We start from the raw sequence: 18,389 nt of genomic DNA on the forward strand, positions 1-18,389 counted from the left end.
GCTTGGCATTTGCCTGCTGCTCTGGTGGGATTTCTATGAGGCTTGGAAGGAAATGTCCTGTTCTTTTCTAGAAGTACACAGCTAATAAATGACAGCAATAATTTGTAGGTAGTCCGAATCCAGAGCCTTCATCCTTATCAGTCCACTTCTTGTTACAGGTTTGTAAAGAAACAGAGGACCTCAGTCTAGTGGTTTCTGGCACTTAGTGTAAGATTTCAAATAAGCATTCAGAAACTATCTTCCTGGGGCTTCTGCATCTCCCCTGCTGCCACTATCTCTGCTTCCTACATTGTGTGAGAAAAGTTGGACTGTTTCTAAATATATTAAACCCAGAAATAAAATAATCTTGAAAGGGTTACATTTATCTAGGAAATCTCCCAAGTTTCTATAGGCTGTTATTAAAGAAATAAAGTATCAGGTGAAAATAAATTGCTTATGGTGGGTAAAATATATCACAGAGTAAATATGGTTGTGGTATGATTATATAATAAGAGATATATATCTGTTCTTCATCCCTGATTCCTGACACAGAACCCAGAAAAACTTTGTAAGATCCTCTGTGATAAGTGTGAGAGAAGTGCATCTTCTGTCGTATGTCCCATTCAAGCATACCTGAGTTTATGAATAATTGTGGGTCCCTGGATGGCTACAGCGTCGGGAGCTGATTGTCAGAGGAACCAGCTATGTGATGTCAGGGTTGGAACTTTCAGTCCCACCCCTAATCTTCAGAGATGGGAAGGGGCTGGGATTGAATTAATCACCAATGGCCAATGATTTAATTAATCATGCTGTGCAATGAACTGCCTTAAAAACTGTTAATGACAAGGTTCAGAGAACTTCTGGGCTGGTGAACACGTAGAGGTACTGGGAGGTGGTGCACCCAGAGAGGAAATAGAAGCTCCATAAACCCTCTTCCCCCATACCTTATCATATATATATATATATATATATATATATATATATATATATATATAGACTTACTTATTTTCCATGTGGTGGTTTTTTTAGTTATATCCTTTATAATAAACTGGTAGTGGTAAATAGTGTTTCCTGGCATTCTGGGAGCTATTCTAGCAAATTACTGAATTTAAAACAGGTGTAGGGCCCCTGATTTATACTCCTTAGAGGTGTGAGTGCTGTGGGGATCTAGTACTGTGATTGGTGTCTAACGTGGAGGGAGGGGGACAGTCTTGTGAGATTGAGCCCTTAACCTGTGGGGTCTGTAGTAACTCTGGATAGTTACTATCAGAATTGTAAATTTAGTACACCCAGCTGGTGGTCACAGAAAATTGGAGTGCTCCTTGGTGTGCAAAGCCCATACATTTGGTGTCAGAAACCTTGTGAGTAGAGAGTGTTTTCCTTTAATGGTAGAGATATTTTAAGCAGATTTTGGATTTTTCACTTCTTTCCTGTATTTATTTGTTTAGAGGGATACATGGGGAAACCTTCTAAGAAATCATATATATAGTTTCTTCCACTGAGACATTGAGTAATCAGCATTGCTTCTGAGGCCTGTGTGCCAGACCCTCTGCTGGTCCCTCTCCACAGAGAATCAGTCCAGTGGCTAAAGGAACATTGCTCATAAATAATGAGAAGAAGGAGTTATCCTGCTTGGTGGGTTTTCCCCAGAGAGCCTTCAGCACTACTAAAAATGACCCCTGTTTTCAGTACTTTGACATAGGTTGACATTCTTTAGGGTATTCTGATGATAGACCTGAATTTTGCCCCTAGTTCTGCTTTCACATCATCACAGCATTGTCATTGTCACTTTTTATGATATTTATAATCTAATATCTTAGGATTTTAGAATCGGCTTTATTACTGCCTCAGCAATTGTTACCTTTTCTTTTGGACACATCTTATGATGTGTGTGCCATTTTTGCCCATCAATTCTGCTGTTACGTCTCCAACCTCCCACCCACAGTTTTAAAAGAGCATGTACTGTAGTTGCCAGTGTTTCACAGTGCTCCAAAATAGCTATTATTCTGGGGAGTAATGTTGACTTTGGAAACAAAACAATAGTTATTTTATAAGCAAACTGGGTTTATTTGAGAATAGCAGAGAATTGCTATTTGGGACAAGCAAGCTATGGCAAAACCATAGGCCAGTCTGAAGAACAAAGGAGAGAGGTTTGCTTTTTATTAGGTTTTAGGAGGAAATTGGGGAGGGTGGTTTTAAACAAAAGGTCACTGAGAAGAACAAAAATTTACGTTTTGGTGGTTTCTCATTGGTCATAAGTAGTTGTTAGTGTGTTGTTCCTGGGGCAGGGTGGAACCTTCCTCCTCTGTCTTAAAAGTAGGAGATGAAATTCCAAGTGATTAATGTTCTCCCTTGTTAAAATAATTCTTCCTTTTCCTTCTGGTTATTCAGGCTGTAACAATTGGTAGGTGGGTGAGATGGTCCTTTTTCAGGGCTTCCCAACTCCATTTTAGATTAGTTTTCCTTTAGTTTCATAAGGAAAAACCAGGACTTTAAATTATTTGATGATTAATTGGTTTTTAAAAGACAAGTGACTGGTCTGCATGTAGATATCACCTGAGCTCTCTGAAATAATGGGCTACAATTTTCCTGAGCTGATTCACATACCCCCACCCCAATCATCTAAGTGGGAATGAACAGGATAGCATAGTGAAGAGGAGCCAGGGACTCACAGGACAGACTCAAGAACTCAATACACAGCTCCCTTATTCACTGGTGTCTGGTGGGACATGTGGCTATGACCAAGCTTCCTCAGTGGACCACGGTGGGCAAGGGGGTCAGGTTTGGGCACCCTGATTTTTTTTCTAACCTGAGGTTTAATATTCTTTCCTTAGCATTATGATCTCCTCGTGGGCAGGAACTTTGTTTTCTGGCACACACTGATCTGAGTGAATGATTCCTGAATAAGCATGGTCAAAAAAAGGAGGGAAGTCCGCCTTGCCCAAGGAATTGGATGGAAGGGGAAAGGTTGGCTGGGGTTGCTTGGGGGTGGGGCCACTGCTGGTGGTTCTTAAGCAGACTGGTCGTTTTTTTTTCTTCATGGTGGAAAAAGTTTTCTTCTTCAAAGTCAAGGTACAATAATACCAAAAAATAGTCAACCTGGTTCAGTTTAGCTCTCCTAATGTCAATTTAGTGCTACGTGTGTACATTGTAACACTATAATGCAGATTCTCAGAGAAACTTGTTTCTGTTTTCTAGGATCTTCAACCTCACTGAGTGGTCTCTGGATAACAATCAGTTGAATTATTTGAATGTGAACTTTGAAAATTTGTCCTTAAACTTATAAAAATTAACTTTCATATGTATAAAAGAGAAGGCATTTGGAATAATTTCAAAAGTACATTTTTTATTGTTTTAAACTTAAGTTGTATTTATGACAAGTGAGTTTTTCTAGTACTTTAAAAAAAATACTTTCGTTTTAGGAGAGATGAGGGTCTAGAGTATAGAAACATTCACTTAATATTTTTATAATGATCACTAAACTTGAAATTGGGTGTCAGCTCCATCACTGACCTTGGCTGAATGATCTTGGGCAAACCATTAGCATCCAGATATAATTTTCTCTTCTGTAAAATTAATATAGCATCTTTCATCATAGTTGTAACAGTGAAAATGACATAATGTGGAAATGTTCAGCCTAAAACCAGGCATAGTGTAGGCATGCTATCTCTGACAACAGCAGGATAAAGTACATTTTAATTAAGCAAGATTTTTTTTAAATTTTATTTTAATTAATTTTTTCAAATACATTTGTCTTTGCCTCCCCCCCACCACTTTCCCTTGCCCCCTCCCTCCTTCCCTCCCTCAGCTCTTCCCCTTTGGTTTTGTCCATGAGTCCTTGCTATATGTTCCTTGACTTTCCCCTTCCCTTCCTTTTCCCCGCCCCCCCTCCCTCCTTCCCTCTTGTCTCTGTTGATTTCTTTTCCTTTCAGTGTTGCTGGATCTCACCTATAAGGGGAACCTAACCAACAATACAAAGATGTATTTAAGCAAGTTTATTTGGAAGCCTTTAATAAGAATGATTGCACTATAATTGCAGTTAAAGATTCCTGGTATTCTGTGGAAAAACAAGACCTAACAACGTGGCAAGCCTTTATTAGCCTCAAGGAGTCATGATTAAGACTGAAACTTTCTCATGTTAGGAATTTTCCATTGTGGAAATTAGCTAATTGTTTAAAATATAAATATAAATATAAATATAAATTAACCCACACACACCCCCCCCCCCCCCACACACACCCCCACACACCCGCAGCCTGGTAGCTCAGTTGGTTAGAGCAGCACCCTGTTACTCCAAGGCTGTGGGTTTAATCCCAGTCAAGGCACATAAAGGAATCACCCAATGAATGCATAAATAAGTAGAACAACAAATAGATGTGTATGTCTCTCTCTTTTTACCCCTCCCTCTCTCCCTCTCTTCTTCTCTCTAAAAATGAATAAATAAAAATTATATATAACATTATATATAATAGATACAAAAATTATATATAGATATATATCTATATCATTTATCTCTATATTAAAATGTCTATATAATATATAAAGATATGTTTATATATAAATATTATATACATAAATATATATATATAGAGAGAGAGAGATTGATTTGAAGTAGAGGAAAAGGAACATGAGGGGAGAGAGTGAGAGAAGGCTTTGCTTGTTCTGACACTTGCACTTTTGGTACGGCTTGTTGCCATCCTATCATTCACTGTGTGACATAGCCCCCAAAGGTTTGTTTGCTTTTCATATGTGAATATATAATTTTACATATCATAAAATTAATTCCTTTAAAATGTAGAAATCAGTCATTTTTAGCATTTTCACAGCTAGGTAACCATCACAACAATCAATTTTAGAACATATTCATAACCCAAAAAAGAAATGTTGTTCCCCCATATCTCCTTTTTTCCCCAACAGCCCCACTCTAAGCAACCAGTAATCTGTTTTTTGTCTCTATGGATTTGCCTACTTTGTACCTTTCCTATAAATGGAATCATACAGTATGAACTCTTTTGTGACTGGCTTTGTTATAGAACCCTACCAATGCTGTGGGGTTCGATTGCCCACCGCAAAGAAGTGTAACTCCCAAGGCAAGAGTTTGGTGAAAAAGGAAAGGGTTTCTTTTTTAAAGGTTATAACAGATTTAGAATAATGGCAGATTTCTGCTGTTAAGTCCCACTCCCTTTAAAAACACCCAAAAACATATAGTCCTTCCTCTCTTTTCCAAACTAGGCCAGTTTCAGAATATGCCATTCGAGGTACGGTCTTTCAGAAAAGCAGAAGTCTGCATTTCTGTATTCCCAGTGACAGTTCAGCTCCAAGCATCTCTTTGCGAATCTGGGTGGCTAGGCAGGTCCCTGCAGCTCTGTCAGCTCAGCCACTGTCTTCTCCAGACAGATTTCCTGGCCAACTTCCTTGTGGCAGACTCACTGACTTTTCAGACCTCCCAGTCGAACTCTCCCACTGCAGACCTGGTGGCTCTCTCTTCCTAACCTTCAGCCCACCCTAATTTAAATGCTCGGCCTGGAACTTCCTATGCGATCTCATATCCAGGCCTTTCTATGATACATTAGTGTCCACCACTTTTGTCAGTTTCCCAATGTCTTTTATCATCTTTTGGCTGCCGTCTTTAGTCAGGGCAAGAGTTCCCAGTGACACGGGCATCCAGGGTGGGCATCTGCCTCCTCTGGCTATGTCAGGAGTCCCTGAACGTTCTAAAAATCATGTATACAATTCTCCCAGGGTGGTAGCCCTCTTCTCTTCAGGAGGGCATGGCGATTAACTTCCTTTTGTTATGCAGTGTATCTTAAATGCTGTACTATTTAGTCTTCCCATCTCCCCAATCAAAGATTGTGGGATTCTCAGGGGACCCATGCTCTTCAATCCCATTACAGCCTCATTCCCTTAACGTACAGGGTCTGGCAGAAGTAACGCCTCCTTGAATGTGGTTGGTAGGGTAATAATATGGGTGTAATAACTTACAGTTTTTTCCCCCTTTTTTTAAATTGTTGTTCAAGTATAGTTGTCTCCATTTTCCTGCCACCACTTTCCTCCACCCCAGCCAGCCCCATCTCCCACCCTCAGTCCTATCCGCCTTTGGCTTTGTCCATGGATCCTTCATACATGTTCCTTGACAGCCATTCCCCTTTTTTCCCCCATTATCCTCCTCTTCCCTCCCTTCTGGCTACTGTCAGTTTGTTATTTATTTCAGTGCCTCTGGTTATAGTTTTAATTTGAACATTTCACCTAAAATGTCATATGGTTTGCTTAAGTGTGATATTGTTATGTTACAGAATTACATGCTTATGATTATATAATGAAGAATTTTATAATAAAAAGATGTTATTTGTGTTGGGCCTGTATAATGCTTTCAAGGCTTATCGACATTGTATCATGTATCAGGACTTCATTCCTTTTTATTGTCTAATAAAATTTCATTCTGTGTGCATACCACATTTTATTTATTCAGTCTCAGTTGATGGACATTTGGGTTGTTTCCACTTTTTGGCTATTATGAATAATGCAATTGTGAACATTTGTATACAAGTTTGTGGACATTGTTTTCATTTCTCTTGGTTGCATAGTTAGTAGTAGAATTGCTGGATCATAGAGTAACTGTGTTTAACCTTTTGAGCAACTACCAAAGTGTTTCCCAAAGTGGCTGAACCATTTTTATATTTGTACTAGCAATATGTGACATTTCTAATTTCTCTACATCCTTACTATCACTTGTTATTACCTGCCTTTTGATTCTAGGCATCCTAGTGGGAATGAAGTGATACCTTGTTTGTGGATTTGATTTGCATTTCCATGATTGCTAATGTTGAGCATCTTCTTGTATGTTATTGGCGAATTGTATATATACTTGGAATTTTTGTTTTGAGCCTTTACTTATTTTTTCATTGGGTTATTAGTCTTTTTATTATTGAGTTGTACAAGTTTCTTATATATTCTGGATACAAGTCCCTATTAGACATGATGTACAAACGTCCATAAAGGATTTTATGCCTTTGAGACGTGAATCTAATTGTATTGATTATCCTGATTGAGTATATACTCTTGGTCAAGTATTTCTTTTGATCCTCATAATAACCCAAAGGTATAGGTAATGTCCTCAGAACACATGCAAAAACAGAGCCCCAGAGAACTAAAGAAATAACCTAGCATCACACAGTAGTTACTGTTGCCTAAGGTATAAGTCACACCTGGGCCTACCAGCTCCACTGAAATGGGACTATATTGACTGAGCTGCATGCCTCTAAATTGGAGTTGGAAACCTGTTTGAGTTCCTGGCATATGTGATGCCCTTGCTCATGTTCATATTGTGGCCACTCTTTTCAGCCTTGACCTCTCCTGTCACTTAGTTTTTATGTGCATACTTCAATTTCAGTTATTATGTGTGCTGTATAATGTCTGGTTATTCTGTGTTTATAATACGGATAGACATGATGGAGAAGCATCTTAAATAGAGGGACCTTAGCTTAGTGAAAACAAGTTTGATTTTAAAAACTGGTGGAAGTTATAGAGGGCTATTTTTGGCTTTTATGTAAGAAGAAATTTATAAGCAGCTAAAACTTTTCCTTAATGGAATCAGCTGCTGAAGAACTTCCCAGAAGTGTGTTTTGAAAGCAGAGGTGGAGTTGCCTCCTCTCAGGGTGTTGTAAAATGCATTTCCACACCAGGTGAGTGGCTGGAACTTACCGCCCCTTCCAAACTGAGGAAGGGCTTGTTCCTTACCACACAGCTGACAGATAATATAGACATAGAACAGTGTGGTGCTTTCTTATATGCTCTGGTTTCAGGTTTTGTTTTTACTTTTAAGTCTGAATAAGTATAGTGCCTAACTCTTGTATATTAACGTGGTAAAGATGTCTTTATCCTTCCAATTTTAATCTCCTTTGAAACATGTACTTCTAATTTCTTAGATTGATATGAACTTTAGTTTGCATGCATGGAGAGGACTCTGGTTAAGGGTAAATATCTGGGGTCAGCCAGATCAGTATTTGAATCTTAGTTTTGTGGCATCTTTTACTACGTGACCTTGGGCTAGTTACTTTACTTTTGTATGCTTTAGTTTCCTCATCTGGAAAACAGGAATAAGAATATCCCCTTTGAGCAGCTGTTAAGATTCTACTATACCACTTGTCTGGCACATAATATTATATGTGCTAATTAAATAAATTATTGTTTGAGGATTAGGGACATGTATGATTGTTATAGTAAAACTTAATGTCATTTTTAAATTTTTCTCAGAGGAAACACAAGAATAGAAGAGGCTTGTGAAATGTATACCAGAGCTGCAAATATGTTCAAGATGGCTAAAAACTGGAGTGGTATGTATACAATTTTTGTTTGTTTGCTTTTCATGCAGGTAACTTTAAGATTATTTTGAAGGAGGATATGACTGCTGTCCCCTTAGAGAATAAGACTTTGGCCTCAAGCCAAGTGTCAGCGCTGAATAACTGGTGTGGCCACCATGAACTGGATTAAAGGACCCTGATTTAGTGAATGAAATTGAAATCCTGACATAAAATTTAAACATAAGGACTGGGTCTGTTTTAATTTCTGTAAACCCCTTCATACAGTAAGAGTAATTTTTCCTTCTTACTAATGTGCTTAAGTAAATTTGTTGGCATAAAGATTGAAAGTTGTGGTAAAACTCAATGGAAACAAGTAGGATAAATAAAAATGCTTGTTTTTCTTTACGTAAACATTAGTAGAGAACTTCTATTCTTACTCTGAGAACAGCTCTATGATAACTGATTATGGTTCTTTGGAGAAATATGACAATGGGAGTGTTATTTATATAAACGCCAACAGACTTACTGCCATTTTTTAAAATAATGCTTTCCACCCAGTGTAATTACACATAAAAAAAAAATCAACAGAATTACTGTTTTTATTGGTCTGATAGGGGATGTCTCCCTCTATCATTGATCTGAGAAACAAATTTATCCTCACCCCTAGAAAAAGGGGCTTGTCATGGTAAGGTATTTCAGGGTAGTGAAATGGAGGTGGCCTTCAACCAGAACAGGGGCATGGTCTCTGGCCCCAGCTTGTACCTGCTACATGACCTACAGAAAGGGGTCCTTGGCCTTTCCAGGGTTTCCCCATTTGCTTCCCACCCCCAGCTTTATTGAGATATAATTGACACAAAATATTGTGTAAGTTTGAGGTGTATAATGTCTTGATTTACCCATTGCTTTTAAGGCTAACTCTTTAATATCATTTCAATAAAGAGAATGCTGTTGAACTAGATGAATCTGAAAGGTCTTATCTGGCTTTAAAATTCTTTTATAAGTTAAGTTTTATAAGGTTGTATGTTTTCAAAATGCACTTATGCCTGAAGTATAATGTACTGCAGAAAAGAAAGAAAAAGAAATAAAGAAAGAAAGAAAAGAAAGAAAGAAAGAAAGAAAGAAAGAAAGGTGAAAAAATGTGTTATCTCAGCATTCACATGTTTTGTTCAGGTCCTATAATCAGAGGTGAAAAGTGCTCTTGTTTATTTATAAATAAAAAAGACTACTTATTTATTTTATCTGGTAATCATATGTTCTAACCCTAAGGAAATTCCATAAGTCAGCTTATGTCATTTAAAATAAGAGCTAAAATCCTTGACAGTGGCCTTTCAGGATCTACCTGAACCTTGATCCCTGTCTTCTTGTCTCTGACCTCATCTACCCACTCCCCTCATTCACCTGGATCCCTCCTCAGAGCCTTTCTTACACTCTTCTTCCACAAAACAGAGTGTGGCTGATTCTGTTTCCCTTATCTCGTTGAAATGTCTTTTCAGGCCTCCCCTGGCCACCCCTTTTAAAGACAGCAATCTTATTTTTCTTGGAAGTACCCTTCCCTTTTCTGCAATGCCATCTAGGAAATTTAAGTGAAAAATGTTTACTAATTTATATTGTGTATGTTTTTTTATTATGTGCTGTCCCCTCACTAGAATGTTTTTCATAAAAGGCCAGGATGTTTCTGTGTTTCATCTCTGCATACCTGCAGGGCCTGGATTGGTACCTGCAACATGATAGATGCTCAGGATATTCGTGTAGTAAATGAATAAATATTAGATCCTGTGAAATTAGTTATCTGTTGCAGCAGTGGTTATCCTAGCACCACTGTACCTCTATAGTTTTAAAAGTTCTTTTATAAAGATTAAGCTAATTTGTTTGATACTGAGCTTTTGAGAGATAATTCTGGCAAGTATTAGACCAATTTTACAGATGAAGAAATTTGGCTTGAGAAGGTATATGACTTTAGTTGAATATATGCTTTTTTAAAGACACTTTTAAGTTCGGAGAAATCACGCTGGCATTTGTTAGCAGTGATCAGAATGAGTGTTCCATGAAAAAGTAAGCCAGCAACTAGTTTTGGAAGGTGAGAGCATGAAGCTATAAAATCAAAGCATGTAATATTGAGTTAAAGAGTTAAAGCCTGGTGGGCAGGGATTCTCTGTTCCATGCTTGTAGTTAAATATTTTCAAAACTGCTTGGGCACTCTTTCTATCTTGTACAGAGCAAGAATTAAACCTGGGCAGGCTGGCTGTGGATTTTGTACTGCCTCTTTTCTCTTAAGTGAAAGTCCAGAAACTCAAGTGGGAATTACGTGGTTACCTCTGGAAAGGGATAGGGACAAGGGACAGCAGGTGAAGCTTTAATGGAAAGGAATGTTTTCTCTCTTAAAAAGAAATTTAAGGTAAACACTTAATACGAACAGTGGGTACTTAATACGAACAGTGGGTAGTTAGACATCTGACACATTATTCGGTATGTTTTTGAAATGCTTTAAAAAAAAAAAATACTGAAACGTTCTGTGATATATCCTTAATTGTGCTTTTCCTAGTGGGACACTTTCTTTCCCCACCATTCCTATCAGCACTGACTTCCCTATTCCAGTTCTTACTGAACTGTGTCTCCATAGGCTTTTGTGTTCCTCAGTCTATGGTCCTCATTTTTCTGAGGCACTGCTGTGGTGCTGTGCTCTCTCCAAACTGAGAACCTCATGTTGAAGTAGATTCATCCTTGTCCAGGTTTCTCATGTTAACATTTAAAGCCTTCCCTGAACTGATCTTTCAGCATCATCAGCCTTGATTTCCACTGCCATTGCACTTTCATTCCTCCTCCCACAGGCAACACAGGCTTGTCTTTGGCTTAGTTTCAGTCCTTTCTTGCCTCAGAGCATTTGTGCCTTGTTTGTGTGACTTCTCTGTTAGACATTCCTTCCCTCATTCTTTTTTGCCACTCCAGAATTCATAGTCCCTGATCTAGAACCTTTTCTGAAAAAAATTTAGTGCACAAATCTTTCACGTTGTACTAGGTCCCAGTGAAGATCTGGGTAGCACCCCACAACGAAATCCATCTGTGATTCTGCAGGGAAGTAGTATGAGTTTTCAGACTAAGTGGGATACAGACAGATTAAACCTCTTATAAATTGCAGTCATATTGTGTCATAAACTTAAGAAAAAATTTTGAACTTCATAATTGTAGGCTAATTATCACTCTTGTAGAAACTTTTGTCCATGAAGCCTTCATTAGCAGTTTTCTTCAATTACAGCTAAGTCCAGTGGACACTGTAAGATAGAAAGATGACCAAATATTCTTGACCTCAGTGTTTTTTACCTTTCTTTAAACATTAGTAACTTAAATCTGCCAGTCATTCTTCAGTATACTCTGTGGAACAGAATTGAACAGCCTAGGATTAGGCTGTTGCTATAAAATGGAGGCTTATTGCTCAGGGGCCACTTGGGAGGTCCTCTGTGGCTAAGAGAAATTTTCATCACTGTTTGACTGATTCCGTTTATTTTTATATACACCTAAGATGCACTAGAGAACATTTTCATGTGCTTTTGACTGGAATGTTTTCTTTCAGTGGAATAGAACTTTCTAGGACTAGGGCTAGCAGTTAGACCTTAGGGCATGAGCTGTTCTGTGGGCATACTTGTTCCTCTCTGTTTAATTGTAGTACTTTATCTTCCTCAGCTGCAGGAAATGCATTTTGTCAGGCAGCCAAACTCCATATGCAGCTTCAGAGCAAGCATGACTCTGCTACCAGCTTTGTGGATGCTGGGAATGCTTACAAAAAGGCAGACCCTCAAGGTAAGCCACACCTCTGTCAAGGACAGCGATTTTCAACTAGTGTGCCACAAGAATTTTTAAAACATTCAATAACTGACTGTTTAGTCAGGAGCACTGACCTCTTTTCCCTTAGATTGTCAAATCAAAAAATGACAACAACCCTGGCTGGTGTGGTTCAGTGGTTTGAGTGCCTGCCTGCCAACCAAAGGGTTGCTGGTTTGATTCCCAGTGTAGGGCACATGCCTGGTTTGCAGGCCAGGTCCCCAGCAGGGGGCGCATGAAATGCAACTGCACATTTGATGTTTCTCTCCCACTCTTCCTCTCTAAAAATAAATAAATAAAAATCTTAAAAAAAATAAACATAAAAAAATGACAGCAGCCAACACAATAGCTATCTATTGTGCATGAATCAAATTATAACTATTTTTTGTCAGCTTAGCAAAAAATATATTTTTTGGTGTACCACAGAATTTTAGTATGTAATTTATGTGTGCCACGAGATGAAAAAGGTTGAAAATCACTGGTCTAGGATGAAAATCACTGGTCACTGGGGCTGATGTTGGTGACCTTTTCACAGGTTATACTGCTGAACCTTTTGAGCCTTGGTAAAAATAAAGTTTTGTACTTCATAATAATAGAGATTTTGGTAACTGTAGAAATTTTTCTTTAATCATTTGGAGCTTTAATGACAAGATATGTTAAATTTACCCTGGCTGTTTAGTTGCTTAATTTCATTTTCTTAAACTTCATATATGTTGCATTTTGGAGAATTTTTTGGAAATTAGCTTTAATTTTATTTAAGACTTCTTATACCCTAACTTTATAAATATGCATATTACTTATTAAAGGAAACTCCCATATTCCCTCATTCCTAAATACCTACTGAGTTTTAAGATCCAGTTAATGCGAGATTATAATACCCAATGGTTAAAATCAACTTATTCACACAATAGTCATCTGACTTTTCAAAGTGTTTTTCAAAGTATTTGTTTAAGTACCCAACTTCATTCTTTCCTTAAAAGTGGTAAAATTTTGCAAATGTTATTTCTCTTTCAATTAGAGGAGTGCACACTTAGTGATTAAAAGTATTAATTTCTTTCTACACATGCACTCTTACCTATGGAGTTCTCTTTTTTTCTTTTAGCAGTCCATTTTAACTTAGAAATTCCAAATTTTATGACTATATAATACAAAAATAAGATATTTTCAAGGGCTTTTGCATAGATTTTGATCACAGTTTACTTCCAAAAGCGAAAAACTGAAGAAACCATAAATGAGCAAAAGATGAGAATAGTTAGAATGCATCAGTGTTGTAGAATATGATGTAGTCATTACAATCCCTGATTTCAGAGACTCTTTAGTGACCTGGAAATGTTCACATGTTAACTAAAGAACCCCATGAGAATTGAGATCTCAAATTAATAATAAAGTCTGTGCACATAGAAATGCATCTAGAAAACACAAAAGGCAAAGCATATCAAATACTACAAGTGGTTTGAGGGGGATTATAGGTAGCTTGCTTGCTTATTATTCATTCATTCATTCATTCATTCATTCTTTGTATTTTCAAAGGTGTGACAATGACTCCACATTTCTTACACAGTTTAGGAGGAAACTGCTTTTATTTTTTGTTAATCAACTTTCTGTTCTTTAGTCATGGCTTTTTACTCTGCGGCCTCTTTTCCTGAAGCAGTAAATGTGGGGCTATCAAACAAATGCCAGAATTAAAAACACCACCATTTTGTGATGGTGTGTTGACTCGCTGTTTTAGAAAATTATATACTTTATTAATACTGCCATTTATTAGGTTTTTCCTTCCTTTTGTGTTTATGTTAGTACACCAAAATTTAGCACCTTTAACATTGTACAAAATGTTGACTTTGCTTAAGAGTTGTCTGAAGAAGGATTTCAAAGTGTTTTTGATTTGGCTACATGAAGAGTAGCCTACTAAAGTCATCTTTCTTATAAACTACTGTCTTCCAAAATGAACACACACACACACACACACACACACACACACACACACACACACACACACACACACACACACGATGCCACTGAAGAATTACATTTGTATTGTAGCAGGTATAGATGACTGTTGTTGTTGACAACCCCTATTTGTTTTCTTCATAATGCAATCACTCCCCTGGGTGGAGTCCTCACTCTTAGGTTAAGAGTAGCTGAGCCAATACCATGGTAGCTCCAGTTCTTTAAGTTGCAGCTGCTGTGCACAGAGCACGGTGAGGAGGTCTGGACTTTTGCTTGATTCATGTTTGCTTCTCACTAACCAACCTGCCTACCCTCTGCCCCAAGTGGGACCCCCTTAATGTTCTAGTAGCAGCCAAAAAGATAGGCTCACTTGAACCCTCTTTGACTGAATGGATTTTTCATTGTTTTTCTTAAATGCCTACGCTTCAGAGGCTATCAACTGCTTAAATGCAGCCATCGACATTTACACAGACATGGTAAGACATTGCCTTGCTTGAGTGGCTGTGGGGTGGACTCCTCAAAATGGTTTAGAGTTGTCTTTTTTTTCTTGCTCCTAAACTGATTGGCATTAAAATAGGTAAAACAGTGAGGTGACTGTTTTTTGTTTCCCCCCAGGGAAGGTTTACAATCGCAGCCAAACACCACATTACCATTGCTGAGATTTATGAGACTGAACTTGTAGACATTGAGAAGGTAAGCAATGGATTCAGTTCCTCATAAACTTGGTGTGAAGCAGATAGTTGACTCCAGAGACCCTTCCCTCTTTCCAGCGGAGCTGAGTAGAGTGATCAATCATACATGGCTTCATGTGGAAGTTTTAGGGGCCTGGTGGCTAAGGAGTAGATGGGCTGTTTTCCTGGAGTGAGTGTTTAAGATGAGAGCTAATAAGATTTACTTGCTATTTCCGCTCCTGTGATTCATGTCAGGAGAATATTTATTTCTTTTGGTGATGCCTCTGTGACCCTGGGAAGGACGCTTAAGTACTTTGGGCATTTGTACACCCTTATCTTCAGAACTTGATCCTGGGAAAGAAGGTAGGTGAATATTAACTTGGCCGTGTGTCCACTTCACTCAAGTCTGGCTTTCTAAGTGTTGGTTTATACAGGCATACCTCAGAGATATTGTGGGTTTGGTTCCAGACCACCACTATAAAGGAAAAATCATAAAGTCACACATTTTTTGGTTTCCCAGTGCCTATAAAAGCTATGTTTAGACTACACAGTATGTCCTTGTATAGCATCATTTGTTCAATGTTGTTCAATTATAACTGATGAAATATGTCAATTGGCCTATTGTAAAGTTAGTTTCATTATATGTCATTTCAGTTAAGGTGGTAGAACCTACTGACAACATTAAGTGAAGACTTACTGAAGTTTGTTAAGTGTGCACTAGCAGTATATTTATTAAAACGATGTACATATATTAATTTAAAAATATTTTATTGCTAATAAATGCTAACCATGATCTCAGCCTTCAGTGAGTCCTAATCTATTTGCTGGGGGAAGTTGTTGCTTCGACGTTGATGAAAATGTAGTATCAGTGAAATGAAATAAAATGAGGTATGCCTGTAATAGCAGAAGAAAAGAGAAAGGAAAAAACACTGAGCACCTACTGAAACACTACTGATTGTCTTTTCATTTTGTTGATGGTTTTCTTTGCTGTGCAAAACCTTTTTATTTTAATGTAGTTCAGGTGTTTATTTTTTCTTTTGTTTCCCTTGCCCAAGGAGATATGTCTAAAAAAAGATGAGCAATGTTTGAGATTTTACTGCCTATGTTTACTTCCAGGAATTTTATGGTTTTGAGTCTAACATTTAAGTCATTAATCCATTTTGAGTTTATTCTTATGTGTGGTATAAAAACGTGATCTACTTTCATTTTTTTGTACGTACCTGTCCAGTTTTCCGAACACCATCTATTGAATAAACTATCTTCATTCCATTGTATATTTTTAACTCCTTTGTCAAATATTAATTGACCATAAAGTTGTGGGCTTTCCTTTTTTTTAAAGAATTTATTTATTTATTTTTAAAGAGAAGGGAACAGAGGGAGGGAGAAAGAGAGGAAGAGAAGCATCCATGTGTAAGAAACATTGATCAGTTGTCTTTAGCAGTCCCCCAACAAGGGACCTGGCCTGCAACCTAGTCATGTGCCTTGACCAGGAATCAAACCATTGAACTCTTGGTTTGAGGGATAATGCCCAACCCACTGAACCATACCAGTCATGGCAAGGATTGGGTTTCTTTCTAGCCTCTCTATTCTTTTCCATTGATCTGTATGTCTGTGTTTTTTGTTTGTTTGTTTGTTTTTTTCCAGTACCACACTGATTTGATTATTGTGGCTTCATGGTATAGTTTGATGTTAGGTAGTGTGACTGACTCCTTCAACTTTGTTCTTTTTTCTCAGGATTGCTGTTGCTATGTGGGGCCTTTTGTGGTTCCATATAAATTTTTGAAATATTTGTTCTAGTTATGTGAAATATGTCATTGGTATCTTGATAGGAATTGTGTTGACTCTGTAGACTGCTTTGGGTAGTATGGCCATTTTAATGATGTTAATTCTTCCTATTCATGAACAAGATATGTGCTGTGCTTATTTGTATCTTCTTCAATTTCTTCAATGTCTTACAATTTTTTTTACTTTTTTAAAGATTTTATTTATTTAATTTTAGAGAGGAGAAGGGAGGGAGAAAGAGAGGGAGAGAAACATCAATGTGTGGTTGACTCTTGCATGCCCCCTATTGGGGTCCTGGCCCACAACCTAGGCATGTGCCTCAGACTGGGAATCAAACCAGTGACCCTTTGGTTTACAGTCCACTGACCCACACCAGCCATGGCCAGTGTCTTATAATTTTGTGAGTATAGCTCTTCTATATCCTTGGTTAGATTTCTTCCTAGGTATTTTACTCTTTTTTTGAAGCAATTGTGAATGGGGTTGTTTTCTTAATTTCCCTTTCTTATAGTTTATTATTGGTGTATAAAAATGCAGTTGATTTCTGGATAATAGTTTTATTTACCACTACTTTACAGAATTCATTTATCAGTTCTAGTATTTTTTTGGTGGAATCTTTAGGATTATCTATATAGAGTATCACGTCATCAGCCAACAATGACAGTTTTACTTCTTCCTTTCCAGTATGAACGCTTTTTATTTCTTATTTGATTGCTGTGGCTAGGACTTGCAGTACTCTGTCAAATAGGAGTGGCAAAAGCAGACATCCCTGTCTTATTCTGGATCTTAAGCGGAACACGTGTAATTTTTGCTTGCTGAGTATGATGCTGGCAGTGGGTTTGTCATGTATGTCCTGTATTACCTTGACGTATGTTCCCTCTAGTCCCACTTTACTGGGAATTTTTATCATAAATGGATGCTGGATTTTATCAAATGCTTTTTCTGCTCCTGTTGATATGATTATGTGGTTTTAACCCTTCATTTTGTTTATGTGGTATCTTAATGTTTATTGATTTGCAGATATTGTACCAACTTTGCATCCCTGGAAAAAATTCCATTTGATCAAGGTGTATGATCTTTTTGATGTATTGCTGTATTCAGTTTGCTAATATTTTCTGAGGATTTTAACATCTATGTTCATCAGGGATATCGGCCTTTAATTTTATTTCTTTGTAGTGTCCATATCTGGTTTTGGAATTAGGATAATGCTGGCCTCATTATTTGAGCTTGGGAGTCTTCCCTTCTCTTGAATTTTTTGAAGTAGTTTGAGAAGAATATGTGTTAGATCTCTTATTTTTGGTAAAATTCACCTTTAAAGTAATTCAGTCCAGGGCTTTTTTTTGTTGTTGTTGTTGGGAGTTTTTTGGTTACAGCTTCAGTTTTGCTAGTTTTAATTTGTGTATTCAGATTCTCTGATTCTTCCTGATTTAGTTTTGGATGATTGTATGTTTCTAGGAATTTATCTATTTTGTCCATTTGTCCAATTTATTGACATAGTTCATAATATTTTCTTACAGCCCTTTATATTTCTTTGGTGTCAGTTGTTACTTCTTGTTTCATTTCTATTTATTTGGGTCCTCTTTTTTTCTTGATAAGTCTGGTTAAAGGTTTATCAGTCTTGCTTATCTTTTCAAAGAACAAGTTGGAATTACTGTTCTTTTGTATTGTTCTTTTAGACTCTATTTTGTTTATTTCTTCTCTGATATTTATTGTTTTTTTCCTTCTACGCATTTGGGGCTTTGTTGTTTTTTTTCAAGTTTTCTTTAGGTGTAAAAGTTAGATTGTGTATTTGAGCTTTTTCTTGTTTCTTGAGATAGGCCTATAATGCTATGAATTTCCCTCTTTGGACTGCTTCCCTTTGTCTCACAGATTTTGGTTGTTGTGTTCTCATTTTCAT

At 37.3% G+C, this 18,389-nt stretch overlaps 1 protein-coding gene across 1 annotated transcript in view; it reads left to right on the top strand.

The window, feature by feature from the left end:
* NAPB (NSF attachment protein beta) overlaps positions 1-18,389 on the top strand; it is a 51,564-nt gene that overhangs the window by 15,179 nt on the left and 17,996 nt on the right. The window contains exons 2-5 of the mRNA XM_054572896.1: positions 8,233-8,312; positions 11,958-12,074; positions 14,472-14,518; positions 14,658-14,735. Of these exons, the coding sequence (XP_054428871.1) occupies positions 8,233-8,312; positions 11,958-12,074; positions 14,472-14,518; positions 14,658-14,735 (322 nt within the window). The remainder of the gene's footprint in view (positions 1-8,232; positions 8,313-11,957; positions 12,075-14,471; positions 14,519-14,657; positions 14,736-18,389) is intronic.

This window comes from Pteronotus mesoamericanus, unplaced genomic scaffold, assembly GCF_021234165.1.
Source record: "Pteronotus mesoamericanus isolate MK-2021 breed Mesoamerican mustached bat unplaced genomic scaffold, CSHL_Meso_final contig_245, whole genome shotgun sequence".
Classification (NCBI taxonomy): Eukaryota; Metazoa; Chordata; class Mammalia; order Chiroptera; family Mormoopidae; genus Pteronotus; species Pteronotus mesoamericanus.